At 38.4% G+C, this 14,687-nt stretch overlaps 1 protein-coding gene across 1 annotated transcript; it reads right to left on the minus strand.

The window, feature by feature from the left end:
- Positions 1-6,026: 6,026 nt before the first annotated feature.
- LOC142168972 (uncharacterized) lies at positions 6,027-6,566 on the minus strand. The gene has a single exon (XM_075230159.1). The coding sequence runs from the start codon at positions 6,564-6,566 to the stop codon at positions 6,027-6,029; it is 540 nt and encodes a 179-aa protein (XP_075086260.1).
- Positions 6,567-14,687: the final 8,121 nt, after the last annotated feature.

Here is a 14,687-nt window from a genome sequence, read left to right on the forward strand (position 1 = left end):
AAATATAGATGTTATTTTAATAGTTTCAAAATAGAAAGGGTAATATATTTCATAAATATTTAATACCGAATTATTAATTTGACACTATTAATTACTAATTTTCTATTGTATTTATATAAAAATAGGTATTATTGATTAGATAATATTTTACCACATTTATTGCAAATTATTAGGCATAAATAATTTAATTTTAAAAGGGAGGTTCAAAATTGATCGTCAACAGCTACCCCTCTTTGACCGAAGTTGATGAAAGTGTTTGCGGGCAAGGAAATTGACCCAAGACCAATTTTGTCCCGACTCTAGGAATGTATTGTACGATTGGCATATGAATTTGGGAAAGATTATGAGTTGTAAGATTAGGGAATGGTTAGGGGCCAAATTTTTGCTTTGACACCTACATACCTTTGGCTTAATGAGGATCAGGTCTCATGTAGTTCTGGAATGATGATTTGGAGAGAGAGGTGCTTGCAGGAGTTGCCCCAGTATAGTGTTATGACAATACTGCAAGATGGGAAGATTTTAGAACCTAGAATGACTTCACGGATTGTAGCTTGATTATGAGACTTGAAAGATTTGACGATTTGGAGTTCTACTGATCAGATTAAATTGGAGTTTGGATCCTTGGCCCGCTTATGAGTTTGTTGTCCCTCATAGCGGTGTAGCTTGGTTTGCTACTTAGAAGAAGTTCCACGTCGCAATGTTTGATCCTACAAAAGAAGATATGCACATACCCATATATCGTAATGCAAATACGTTAAGATATCATGTAAATAATGCATGAATGATGATGTCTGGCTGTCGGCAAGCCGTTATTTGGGATCAAGGTGACATGATGTTTTAATATGAACTTTCTGAGCTCTAGAGCATTATTTGGGATGCCGGGGATGGGCCTTTTAATGTGACTTTATTGTTAGCTGGGTTGTGTATCATTATGCAGTTATCAGAGCATTTTAGATCTCAAAGCGATGGGAGTATCTCTTTGCGATGGGAGTAGTTGACTTTAAAAATGTAAAAACCTCTACACAATGGGAGTCTCTCCATGAGATGGGAGTAGATGACTTTGAATGTAAAAAGGCCTGTAAGCTGCATAAATAAAACGTCAAAACATTCGAGATAAAGCAGAAAAATAAAGGAGCACGCCAAAGAGATACTCTTGACTACAGAACTAATTTGCGGCCATCGATCGGCAGAATTGGATGGTCAATTCTTCGATTGGCGGAGTTGGCAACGAATTTTCCAACTATGTACTTGGAATCTCTGATATGGCGGAGTGTTACACCCCATGTTTTCATACGTGAGTGTATATCGTAAGTCAATTGATGTATGTTCATAAATGATATCATCTTTGAAAGTACATAAACTAAGTTAATCATGTTACCATGGATGTTACAAATATTTAAGACCATGAATAACAAGTACCAAGAGAGTTGGAAGGCTTAGAAGCTAAACAAATTAAAGTAAATAAGTTTCGTCGAAAGTCGACAAATTGGAAATGTTATAACATGTACTTTTGGGGTGAGACTAGGGTTCTTAACATGATAAGGAGGTTATGTTATGAGTTATTTTAGTCGTATTATAGTCATATGTAATGTTTTGAAGTCAAGCGAGTTGTCGAACAAAAGCTAGCAAAGGTCATCACTAGTTACATTCGTAAATGTGCTGAACATTAGGTCAAATGTAGCCTAGCTTTTCTCCCAATATACTTAGAATCATGTGATGATCCTTTACAAAATTGAAGATCTAAGCGTCTAGTTTCTAACACATTAAATCGTTTGTCGATACGACACCAGCGTAGAGAGATATTTGTATTTTCGCAAGACTGCTCAGACTACGCAGACTGCATAGGTGACAAGTAGGTGTGTCACCTACTTGCTTAAATGAAAGGACCAAATAAGTCCACACAAAGGGGGTAGTTGGGATCTTCCAAAGGGCCCTTTTAAGGGCTTATTTCCTTCATGTATTCCACACATTATAGAGGCAAAAATTAGAGATAAACACCAGCAAACCTCTCCCAAATATTCAACACAAAACCCTAAATTATTTTCTCTTTTTTTCAAGTTCTAGTTGAAGGAAAATCTAAGAGTTGAAGAACCAAGTTAGGAGCTGAGATCTTCACCAAATAAGGTAAGTATACTGCCCTCTTTCATCCTTTTTTTTCTGCTGGAAAGGAAGAGAAATTCGTTCCGTAATAGTAATAACTCACGAGACGGTGATCGGAAGCTGTGAGTTCGAGTTGTTCAACTTGTAGTGGACTGTTTTGTGGGCTTTTCCGTGTTACTGTTGGGTTGTCTGCTTTGCTATTGTTTTTATGGAGTTTGGGAGGAGAAAGGGTGTGGATAAACACCACATAATGTTGGGATGGTTGGCTGGTCGTTTGTCGTACATTTTCGGGTGTTTGACACTAGTATGGTTGTCGTTTTGTGTATTAAGTGATTGGGGTGTGTTGGGTTGTTTTAAGGTATTTTGTGATGGATATAAGGTTGGAAAATAATGTATATATGTTTTTATTTCTGTGTTCTTGTTGTTATTGGTGTTATCTCGAATTGGGAGGAAGTAAAGATTATATGGGAGATGCTGCCCATTTTAATATAAAATAAGCTTGTCATTCGTTGTGCGATAGTTGTACCTTTCATAGCATAACGATAGAAATATTATCTTTGTTGTAGTATAAGGTGCGAAGAGACAAGTTCAACGTGGTTTTTGGACAGATGATGTTAAGGGATGTTAAGGCTAAATCTCTCCTTCATTTTGGCATGATCCTATAACTACATGCGTTTGATAACGAGATATAAAAAGTTCATATTCCTGAATTTATGTACATTATCCTAGTCTCGTAAGTTATAGTATTCTCTCTTATCGGGACTTTATATTCAGTTAAGCATTGTCTCCTTTCAGTCAAGAGAGCAGAGGGTCTATATATATATATAGTATTACAGTATTTTCACAACCACCAAGCTATAATCTGCGGGCAGGTCCCTATTGGACAACCTCTAATCAGATGGTAAGTTATATATAGAGCCTACTATAGCTGAGCACCTATGAACGAGCCCAAAATGGTTGAGTTACCGAGCCTTGTATGGCCGAGCACCTATGAGCGAGCCTACTACGGCTAAGCAGTTACACATACCGAGCCTTATAGGGCCCGGGCAATTATTTTACTTACTATATTGAGAGAGTTGAGTCAGTATCAGTAGGTAAGCATATCTTCAGATAATATTTAACTTCCAGTTGCTTTCAGTTATTATATTATCTGTTCAGTTTCACCGTTCAGTTATTCTATTTCCTTACATACTCAGTACATTATTTCATACTGATGTCCTTTTTGCTGGGGACGCTGCATTTCAAGCCTGCAAGTCCTGATAGACACATGGATAGACCTTCCCAGTAGATAGATCCAAATATCAGCTTGATTGGTAAGCTCCGCTACCCCAGAGTTACCAGGTCTAGACTTTAGAGTCCATTTTATATATGCAGGTTTGATGGGTAGGTCGAGGCCCTGTCCTGACCATGATACAATTATGTTATCTCTAGAGGCTTGTAGACAAGTTTTGTATATTTTGTATATCAGTAGATGTTCATGGCAGCCTTGTTGGCCTACACAATTATATATATGAGCTTTTGTGTATGTTTACCCCTTAGATGAGAGAGACTTTATTTTCAGATGATTCAGAATATGGCCCCGTCGATCTTGATTGGTATTGGCAGCTTACAGGTAGGCCTCGTTGGCCTAAGTTGAGGGCTACTCCTCAAGAGTTTACAGTCATAGAGTGGTACGCTCGGGCCGAGTATGGCACCGGGTACCGGCCATGCCTCCCTAGGTTTGGGGCGTGTCACGGAGTGACAGTGCGATTTGTGTGAAATGCTCCAATTGGCGAAGCGAACAATTTGATATATACATGGATCTGATTGGTGAAGGTGGCAGTTTGATATGTACAAGGCACTCTACTTGGTTGAGCAGATGTTTTTCTATATACCAGGCTCCAATTGGTGGGGCCGACATTTCGATATGTACAAGGTACTCCGATTGATTGAGCAGACGGTTTGCTATATACATGGTGCTCTGAATGCATCAAAGACTTGGTTCGGGGACACCTGCAATGAATTTCAAAGTTAGTCCTTAACCATATGAATAAATGAATTGAATAATGAAGGAGATATGAGGGCTCGTGAGATTGTAGTGGGTCCGTCATTGTTCCTAGTGTGCTCTAGTATCCTTCAATTCCTATTGGTCCTACGTTCAAAGAATACTTCTTAGTTGGGGGGGGGCATTGATTGTAGGCCTTGCCTTGCCCCGGATCTGGTGGATTACTTCACGAAGTTCGCTAAGTGGAAACATAGAGTCTTCTTAAAAATGTTTTGAAAATCGTTTATTTTCATGGCAAATGTCGTTGTTCCAGATTATGATATGTTTAGTAGTTCCATGTGACGCATGTATCATTTCTGGGTGATTCTACCCCGTTGATGATGATTTTTGGAGATGTCCCTGATGATGTAGCTTCTTGCCATCGCGATCATGTCCTAAATCTAAATGCATTACAAAGGCTCTCCTAGAGTTATGGCTGAACATTTTCAGGTTGCCTACGTATCTGAATGGAATCAGGTCTAAATGTAGTTCGAGGATGATGAATGAATTATGTTAGAATCACCGAGCCTGACTCAGGAAGCCTATGTATCCTAATGGAATCTGGTCAAAATGTAGTTCGGTTACAATAGATGTAAAGTTGTAATGAATTGAAATGATGTGGCCGAGTCTGACTCAGACTGCCTACGTATCCAAATGGAATAAGGCCAAAAAATAGTTCAATTACAATAGATGAATGAATCCGACGTGGATTGCCTACGTATTTCCACCAAAGGAAATCAAGTCGTGGCGCAGTTCAGAATACATACAGAATGACATTTGGGTTTTCTAATACAAAGGGGAGAGGGAGATCGGACCATTCGTGGGTTTCCTACGTATCCTACTGTGGGAAGTCAGGTCAGGCGTAGTTCTTTTATAACCAAACCTTAATTCTACTATCTTCAAATGTAGTATCTTTTGATTACATCTTATTTGATAGGCCTCGTGCTGACTCTGCCATCTATTTCTTCTAGGGTCAATGCTCCTCCCGAAAATACTCGATGGAACACGTAAAGACGTCGCCAGTTTGGCACAAATTTTCATTTGGCCTCATCTTGATGAGGGAATATCTTCATCAAAACCAGCTGCCCTAGTGTGAATTACCGAGGTTTCACCATTCTATTGAATGCATTGGCTATCCTATTTTGATACAGCTGACCGCAACATACTTCGTCCTTTCTCTTTTCAACGATGAGCATGAGTTGTGTTTGCCTGACTTGCATCCATTTTGCGTCGTCTAATTTGGCTTCCTGAATGACTCTCAAAGATGGTATCTGGAACTCTGCGGGTATCATAACTTCTGTGCCATATACCAACATGTATGGCAATGCCCAGTGGACGTTCTCATAGTGGTGCGATAACCTAGTAAGGCGAATACAACTTCTCGTGCCACTGCCTGTAATTGCCCACTATCTTCCGTAAGATCCTCTTGATGTTTTTGTTAGCTGCCTCAACCACTCCATTCATTTGTGGCATGTAGGCTGTGAAATTAAGCTGGACAATTCTGAATTTCTCACAAATCTCCCTCATGATTTGTTGAGATTGGCTACATTGTCAGTTATGATTGACTCTGGGATCCCGGATCTACGTACTATGTTATTACTGATGAAATCTGCCACTACTTTCTTTATGACGGCTTTGTATGTAGAGTCTTCGACCTATTTGGTGAAGTAGTCGATGGCTACCAGGATGAAACGATGTCCGTTTGATGCGGCAGGTTCTATAGGTCCAATCACGTCTATGCCCCAAGTGGCGATCGGCCTAGGAGAACTCGTTATGTTCAGCTCATTAAGTGGAACCCGGATGCAATCCCCGTAAATTTGGCAGTAGTGACACTTATGCATGTAACAAATACTATCACTTTTCATAGTCGTCCAAAAGTATCTGGCTCTTAAAATCTTCTTGGCTAAAGTGAAACTGTTCCTCCATCTATCTCTTCCAGTAAGATTGTTGCTTCAATGGCATCTACAAACCTTAACAGACCCAAGTCCGGGGTCCTCCTATACAGGACTTCCCCGTTAAGGAAAAAGTGATTTGCTAGACTTCTTAGTGCTCGCTTCTGACCATTGGTGGCATTCTCTAGGTATTCTCTTACTTCGAGGAACCTTTTGATGTCGTAGTACCAAGGCTTACCATTTGTCTCTTCATCAACATGAAAACAGTACTCATGCTGATCTCGAACCTCTATCTCGATGGGGTCGATGTAATTCATATCTGGATGCTGGATCATAGATGACAAGGTTGCAAGAGCATCAACAAACTCATAATGGATTATGGGAACATGTTTGAACTTGATCTTGGTGAACTTCTTACACAACTCTTTCACGCAATGCAAGTATGGAAGGATCTTGACATTCTTGATGGTCCATTCACCCTGAACTTGGTGTATCAGTAAATCAGAATATCCTATGAAAAATAGTTTCTTGATGTTCATGTCGACTGCCATCTTGATTCAAAGGATACATACTTCATATTCCTCCATATTATCTGTGCAAGGGATTCTTATCCTGGCCGAAGTCGGGTAATGCTAACCTTATCTTTGCCGGTTCATCAAAAAGTATTCTCCACCCCGGGTGTGACTCTGCAATGTCCTCTCCTGCGAACAACACTTCTTCGTATGGGAAGTATGTGGTGAGTGGCACGTAATCCTTGTCTACCGGGTTCTCTGCAAGATGATCGTCCAATGCTTGTCCCTTGATAGCTTTCTGTGTCAGATACACAATATCGAATTTCCTGAGAAGAATCTGCCATTTGGCCAACTTTCCTCTAGGCATCGGCTTGTGGAAAATGTACTTAAGCGAATCGAGTTGGGATATTATATATGTGGTATATGTTGATAGGTAGTGCCTTAACTTCTTAGCGGTCCAGGTAAAGCACAGCAGGTCGGTTCTAACAAGGTGTATCTAGTTTCATACAGTGTAAACTTCTTGCTCAGGTAATAGATAACTTGCTCCCTCTTTCCAGTCTCATCGTATTGTCCCAACACGTATCCGAATGCATTATCCAAAACGGACAAGTATAGTAACAACGTCTTTCTCGGTTCAAGAGGAACTAATACTGGTAGATTCGACAAATACTCCTTGATCCTGTCAAAAGCTTTATGACATTATTCCGTCCACTTGTAGCAACATCTTTATTCAACAACTTGAAAATAGGTTCACAAATTACTGTTGACTAGGCTATGAACCTGCTGATGTAATTTCATCTATCGAGGAAGCTCATTATATCCTTCTTGCTTATGGGTGGTGGCAAGTCTTGAATGGCCTTGATCTTTTAAGGGTCCAATTCTATCTCTTTCCCGCTGACAATGAAACCTAACAGTTTTCCTGTGGGGACTCCGAATGCACACTTCATAGGATTCAACTTCAAACTGTACCTCCGCAAATGTTCGAAGAAATTCCTTAAGTCACTAAGATGATCCACACTTTTCCGAGACTTGATGATGATGTCATCCACATATACCTCAATTTCTTTGTGGACCATGTCATGAAAGAGGGTCGTAATGGCCCTCACGTAAGTAGCACCAGCATTCTTGAGACCAAATGGCATGACCCTATAAGAATAAACCCCCCATGGCATGGTCAATGTTGTTTTCTCTATGTCTTTTTCGTGCATCAGAATTTGGTGGTATCCGGCGAAACAATCCACGAACGATTGCAACTCATGCTTCACGCAGTTGTCGATAAGGATATGAATATTTGGTAGAGGAAAATCATCCTTTGGACTGGTTTTGTTGAGATCTCGATAGTCCACACATATCCTAATATTTCCCTCCTTCTTTGGTACTGGTACGATGTTTGCCAACCATGTAGGATAATTGTTGACTCTCACCACATTCGCCTCTATCATCTTGGTGACTTTTTCTTTTATACTTAGACTCAAATCCGGCTTGAATTTTTAGGTTTCTGCTTGACTGGTGGTCTAGCAAGATCGGTGGGCAATCGATGTGTGACGATGTCAGTACATTATCTAGGTATGTCGTGATACGACAAAGTGAATAAATCGATGTATTGTTGGAGGAGCTCTACTAATTCTTTCTTCTGTTTCGCCTTCAGATGGGTGCTAATTTGAATTTCTTTCACATCTTCTTTACTTCCTAGTACATTATCTAGGTATGTCGTGATACGACCAAGTGAATAAATCGATGTATTGTTGGAGGAGCTCTACTAAATTTTTCTTCTGTGCCGTCTTCAGATGGGTGCTAATTTGAATTTCTTTCACATCTTCTTTACTCCCCAAGTTGATTACTTCAGTCTCTTCATGGGTGCTATTTAATCATTATTGCCTCATATTCTAGTACTTTTAATCATATCTTGAGTATTAATTATATTACTTTATGCTTAATATTATATTTTAATTGTGTAGGAATAAAGCGATATGAAGATGAAGAGATTTGGAGCAAAACTGAATACAACGCGGAAGAAAAAAAGAAGGAAAATAAAAGAATAAATAAAGGAGGATAAAGGGGGGGGGGACACCTTTTGGGATTTGTCCCCCCAAGTGGAAGACAAAAATAAGAAAGAAACAATTCAAGGAAAAGAGTTGAATTCGCAAAAACTTACTGCTTTCTGCGCCAGGGCCAGCACGAGGTGCTGCCCTCGACGCTGGAGGCAGGATTATTTTTCCAATATCGTCTGGGACAAGGTTATTTCGGTCCTACACGGTCCTAACTCATATAAAAGGGGTTCTAAATCTAATTTGGAGGGGATCGAACATACTTTGAAGGAGAATTCACGTGGAGGAACACACACCACGCTTGGAGGAGGCTTTCAACTAGTTTTTCTTCTCTTCTCTTCCTTTAATTTCATAGTTCATTAGTTCTAGAGTTTTGGGTGCTACATGAACGTTGTAGTTTGAAGCTTGAATTGTTCTTATTATTTTATTATATTAGTTTATTTTTTCAATCTTGCGCTTAATTATTTAATTGCTTGATCACCAATTGAATACTATCTACGAATCTAGGATTGAAATTGGGAGATGGAATTCTAGATTGCATATAAGATTGAGTAGAGCAAGATCTTGAACTCGAGCATCGGGAACATATTTTCGGTTAGGATAGGAATATACATAATCACCTCGCTTAGTTATTATACGGGAATTATTAATGCATTCTTATTAATCCTAATTCCATAGGAATATAGGCGTTAGGTTAGCTTGAATAGGCGAGTAGTATTTTGAGAGAAGGCTACGAGCAATATTAAATCTGTCAATCAATAAACTCGATAAATTAATTAGACGATTTAAGTAAAAAACTCAACAGGATTGTTATCTAACCCATAGCTCTAGAATATTGTCTCTTATTGAATTCGTCTCGAATATTGCCAACTTGTTTCTTTAATTTCTTCGTTTGCTACTCTAGATTAGTTGTAGTTAAATATTCATACTTTAGGAATCTCTTGAAAATATTAACTGTCTTAGTTTAATTTGGTAAATAGTTAATCACAAGTCCCTATGGGTACGATATATGGACTTACAATCCTATATTACTTGTCGACCACGTATACTTTCGTGTGCATTTGGGAGCAACAAGTTTTTGGCGCCGTTGCCGGGGACTTAGAAATTAACTATTTTACCAGATTAGATTTTTACTTTTTGTCTATTCAAGTTCTATTTATTTATTTTATCTTAGTTTAATATTTTATTATCTTTGTTGACATGGCATCTTGGAATGAGAATTGATCGAATATTGTTTATTCTTATAATGGTGATCCTTGTCCATATTATGGAGGACCACACTTGTGCCAAAATTGTGAATCTCGATCTTATGAGTGGAATATTTGTAATGTGTGTGGTGGTCAAGGATGCCATTGGGATGGTTGTCCTAATTCTTATTTTCCTTCTCAGAGCTCTTATTATGATATTTGTAATAATGTTTATGAGTGTGATAGGAGCAATGAAGTGGAGGATATGGAACGCCTTGCCCATATTATGGACATGATGAGGCAAGTACCCGAGCAACAAGATGAAATCCATAAAAAGACTACCTTAGTGATCAAAGGACTGCAAGATAGAATGGACGAATTAATGGTCAATTTTCAAGAAGAACCTCAACTCGACGAAGAGAGCGAGTTCCCACAAGAAGATAACTTTGAAGAAGCAGATATGGTGAGCCAATTTTGGCTAGAGGAACAAGGTCAACTGGTAAAATTTCATGTGGTTCAATGTAATGGTCTTTCAAATATAGTAGAACGACTGATAAACGAAAGAACTGAGCTCAGGCAATAGATAGACCAATTTGGCTCAGATATCCATGACCTGCAGGATCAATTGAATAAAAAGGTTGAGGCGTCTGATGGCCTACAACAAATTTTTGTGAATACTGGTTAGCTTGTGGAGCGGAAAGAGGAATTCGAACTATTCTATCACAATATTATTAATGATGCCAAGGTTGAGGAAGTATGAAAAAGTGAGGATGTTAAAAGTGAAGCGATTCTAGGGTTGGAGTGCATTGGACCTCATTCTAAACACTTTTCAACATTGTGCTTGGTTGGTGACACGAGAATTGATCCATTCGAGCCTATGGAGGAGTCAATGGATGGGGAACAAAGTGTATATATTCTTAAATTTTTGATGCCAAGGAGACAAAATGACACCCCTCACTCAAGGGCCAAGAAGTGCAAGATGTGATATCTAGTGCTTGGTTACTTTTTTTTCACACCACCGCCCCAGGAATGTGACAGAAAAATTGATGCAAAATTGGGGGCGCAAATTATATCCTCAAAGTGGAGGAAAAAGTGGTGAAAGTGATAGCGTCATGTCAAGACTATAAATAAGGTGCTTGTTGGGAGGAGTACCAGCATGGAGTCAAAGCCAATAGGTGAGTGCAAAAGTGAGCAGGTGGTTGAAATTGAGTGTGAGGTACCCGCACAAAGGACCATACCTGGGAGAAGTCTAAATATCCCATGAGCTGCTAATGCTTCGGCCTTTGGCCTACCAGAGAGTCTCTTTTACACTCTTGTTATTTACAGTGTGCATTGAGGACATTGCACTATTTTAAGTGTAGGGTGAGGAGAATGTTTGGGTGATTTTCTGTGCCACCCTATCTTAATTGTAGTATTTTTGTGAAACAAAAAAAATGTAAAAAAAAACGAAATTTAAATTTATTTTTATAGACTTTTTGGACTTTTCCCGACGATGGATTTTTGTGGACAGCTTTCTTGAGGGATTAAGGTCCAATAAAAAAATACAAAAAGATTTTTTTTGTCCTAGTTAGATTTAGTTAGGTAATAATCCCCCTTGGTTTTTCTTTGTGCATCGGTTCTTTTCAGTGGGATGTAACTTGAACCGGGTAAACTTTTTTAGTTTTAGGATTAGATTATTTTTCCTTTGTTTTAGGAGTAGTAAAAGAGGGAGAAGAAAAATCTTTGTGACTTGTTTGATACTAGTACATTTAGGCCTGAGCTTGAGTAGTACTTTCCTCTGAGTGCTGGAGTAATAAATAAAATAGTAGACTTTCTGTCACCTATGCTCAGGGTTGTGACTCTGTATATAACTTATTTTTATTTGGTCGTTCTCTATGATCATGTCTGTCTTAGAGTAGAATTGATCCATCTTGATTGATATTTGTGCCATGTGTGGTGAGAATTACTTACATATATTCCATATTTTGCATCTTAGTCTAGAACTTGCCCTGCATGTTATTGAAGCGAAATAAATGTGTTGCTCTGTTTAGAAGATGATAATAGGCTTTCTTTGTTATGTCTTGTAAATTTTAGCCTTTTCAGATATTGTACCACTAGTTAGCCCTTTGAGCCTGTAGCCTTTTGTTTGGAAGCCGTATTGTTGCCTTGATTCTTTTTTTTGAATCCCAAGTTTTTGAACCCTGCTTCCTTGAGCACTGCTGCTTAGACTGTGATATTAATTGATAAATTTAAAGAAAGGGATGATTAAGTGAAAAAATGGTGACCAGCGATAGTTGAAAGTGATGAAAAGTCCCTCTTGAAAAGAATGTTACATGAAAAAAGTAAAGAGAAAAAACAATTGCTTTGAAAAAAAAAATGAAACTTTCTTGATATGAGGGGAATACTTGTGAAATAATAGATGAAGAGAGGGCTGAAAAATAAAATTTAGAGTAGAAACTAATGGGTGATGAAGTTTAAAAGTGCAAAGTGCTTAGGAAACTGTAAGTAACTATTATATAGTTCTCCTACCCGTCCCTTATCCAAATTACAGCCCGTTAAAGTCTTATTTGATTCTATTCGAGCATACTTAATTAGTAGATATGTACATAGTGGGCAAGGTTATGGTTCTTTGTGCATACATGTGAATTTCTTGCGAGTGCGAGAGTTGTTCTTTGATGCTAAGTCCTTAAATTATAGTCATTCTTTGATTTGAGTGTATGGACTACGTATTCTTGTGAGGGCACCTGTTTCATGATAGATAGGTGATGTTATTAGCTTCTTTGACATAGTAGGTTAGCAAGCTTAAATTTGATAAGTTAGTCCATCTCTGAGGTTAGGAGGTTAGAATGTGTGGTGGTCAAGGTGGCCATTGGGATGTTTGTCCTAATTCTCATTATCCTTCTCATAGCTCTTATTATGATATTTCTAATAATGTTTATGAGTTTGATAGGAGCAATGAAGTGGAGGATATGGAACGCCTTGCCTGTATTATGGACATGATGAGGCAAGTAGCCGAGCAACAAGATGAAATTCACAAAAAGACTGTGGTAGCGATCAAAGGATTGCAGGCTAGAATAGACGAATTAATGGCCAATTTTCAAGAAGAACCTCAACTCGACGAAGAGAGCGAGTTCCCACAAGAAGATAACTTTGAAGAAGCAGATATATTGAGCCAATCTTGGCTAGAGGAACAAGCTCAACTGGTAAAATTTCATGGGGTTCTACATGATGGTCTTTCAAATATGGCAGAACAGTTAATCGACAAAAGAACTGAGTTCAGGAAAGAGATAGACCAATTTGGCTCAGATATCCATGAACTGCAGGATCAATTGAATAAAAAGGTTGAGGCGTCTGATGGCCTACAACCAATTTTGTGGATACTGGCCAGCTTGTAGAACGGAAAGAGGAATTCCAACTATTCGATCACAATGTTATTGATGATGACAAGGTTGAGGAAGTATGCAAAAATGAGGATGTTAAAAGTGAAGCGATTCTAGGGTTGGAGCGTATTGGACCTCATTCTAAACACTTTTCAATATTGTGCTTGGTTGGTGACACGAGAATTGATCCATTCAAGTCTAGGGAGGAGTCAATGAATGGGGAACAAAGTGCATATATTCTTAAATTTGTGATGCCAAGGAGACAAAATAGCATCCCTCACTTAAGGGCCAAGAAGTGCAAGATGCGATATCTATTGCTTGGTTCCTCTATTTTCACACTACCCCCAGGAACGTGACAGAACAATTGATACAAAATTGGGGGCGCAATTTATATCCTCAAAGTGGAGGAAAAAGTGGTGAAAGTGATAGCATCGTGCCACGACTATAAATAAGGCGCTTGTTGGGAGGAGTAGGAGCATGGAGTCAAAGCCAATAGGAGAGTGCAAAAGCGAGCAGGTGGTTGAAATTGAGTGTGAGGTACCCGCACAAAGTACCATACCTGGGAGAAGTCTGAGTATCCCATGAGCTACTAATACTTCGGCCTTTGGCCTACCAAGGAGTCTCTTTTACACTCTTGTTATTTACAGTGTGCATTGAGGACATTGCACAATTTTAAGTGTGGGGTAAGGAGATTGTTTAGGTGATTTTCTGTGCTACCCTAGCTTAATTGTAGTATTCTTTCTTAGTGTAGTATTTTTGCAAAACAAAAGAAAATGTAAAAAAAAAAATTTGAATTATTTTCTTCGAATATTTGGACTTTTCCTGATAATGGATTTTTTGGACAGCTTTCTTGAGGGATTAAGGTCCAATAAAAAAATACAAAAAGATTTTTTTTGTCCTAGTTAGTTTTAGTTAGGTAATAATCCCCCTTGGTTTGTTCTTTTTGCATCGGTTCTCTTCCATGGGATGTAACTTGAACCGGGTAAACTTTTTTATTTTTAAGATTAGATTATTTTTCCTTTGTTTTAGGAGTAGTAAAAGAGGGAGAAGAAAAATCTTTGTGACTTGTTTGATACTAGTACATTTAGGCCTGAGCTTGAGTAGTACTTTCCTCTTAGTGCTTGAGTAATGAATAAAATAAATGACTTTCTGTCACCTAAGCTCAGGTTTGTGACACTGTATCTAACTTATTCGTATTTGGTCGTTCTCTATGATCCTATCTTTCTTAGAGTAGAATTGATCCATCTTGATTGATACTTGTGCCATGTGTGGTGAGGATTTCTTACATATATTCCATATTTTGTATCTTAGTCTAGAACTTGCCCTGCATGTTATTGAAGCGAAATAAAATTGTTGCTCTGTTTAGAAGATGATAATAGGCTTTCTTTGTTATGTCTTGTAAATTTTAGCATTTTCAGATATTGTACCACTAGTTAGCCCTTTGAGCCTGTAGCCTTTTGTTTGGAAGCCGTATTGTTGCCTTGATTCATTTTTTTGAATCCCTAGTTTTTGCACACTACTTCCTTGAGCATTGTTGCTTAGACTGTGATATTAATTGATAAATCT

This window comes from Nicotiana tabacum, chromosome 14 (genome assembly GCF_000715075.1).
Source record: "Nicotiana tabacum cultivar K326 chromosome 14, ASM71507v2, whole genome shotgun sequence".
NCBI classification, from domain to species: Eukaryota; Viridiplantae; Streptophyta; class Magnoliopsida; order Solanales; family Solanaceae; genus Nicotiana; species Nicotiana tabacum.

Excerpts from the sequence above, each read along its gene's own strand:
- LOC142168972 (XM_075230159.1), bottom strand. The coding sequence starts at position 6,566 with ATGGCAGTCGACATGAACATCAAGAAACTATTTTTCATAGGATATTCT.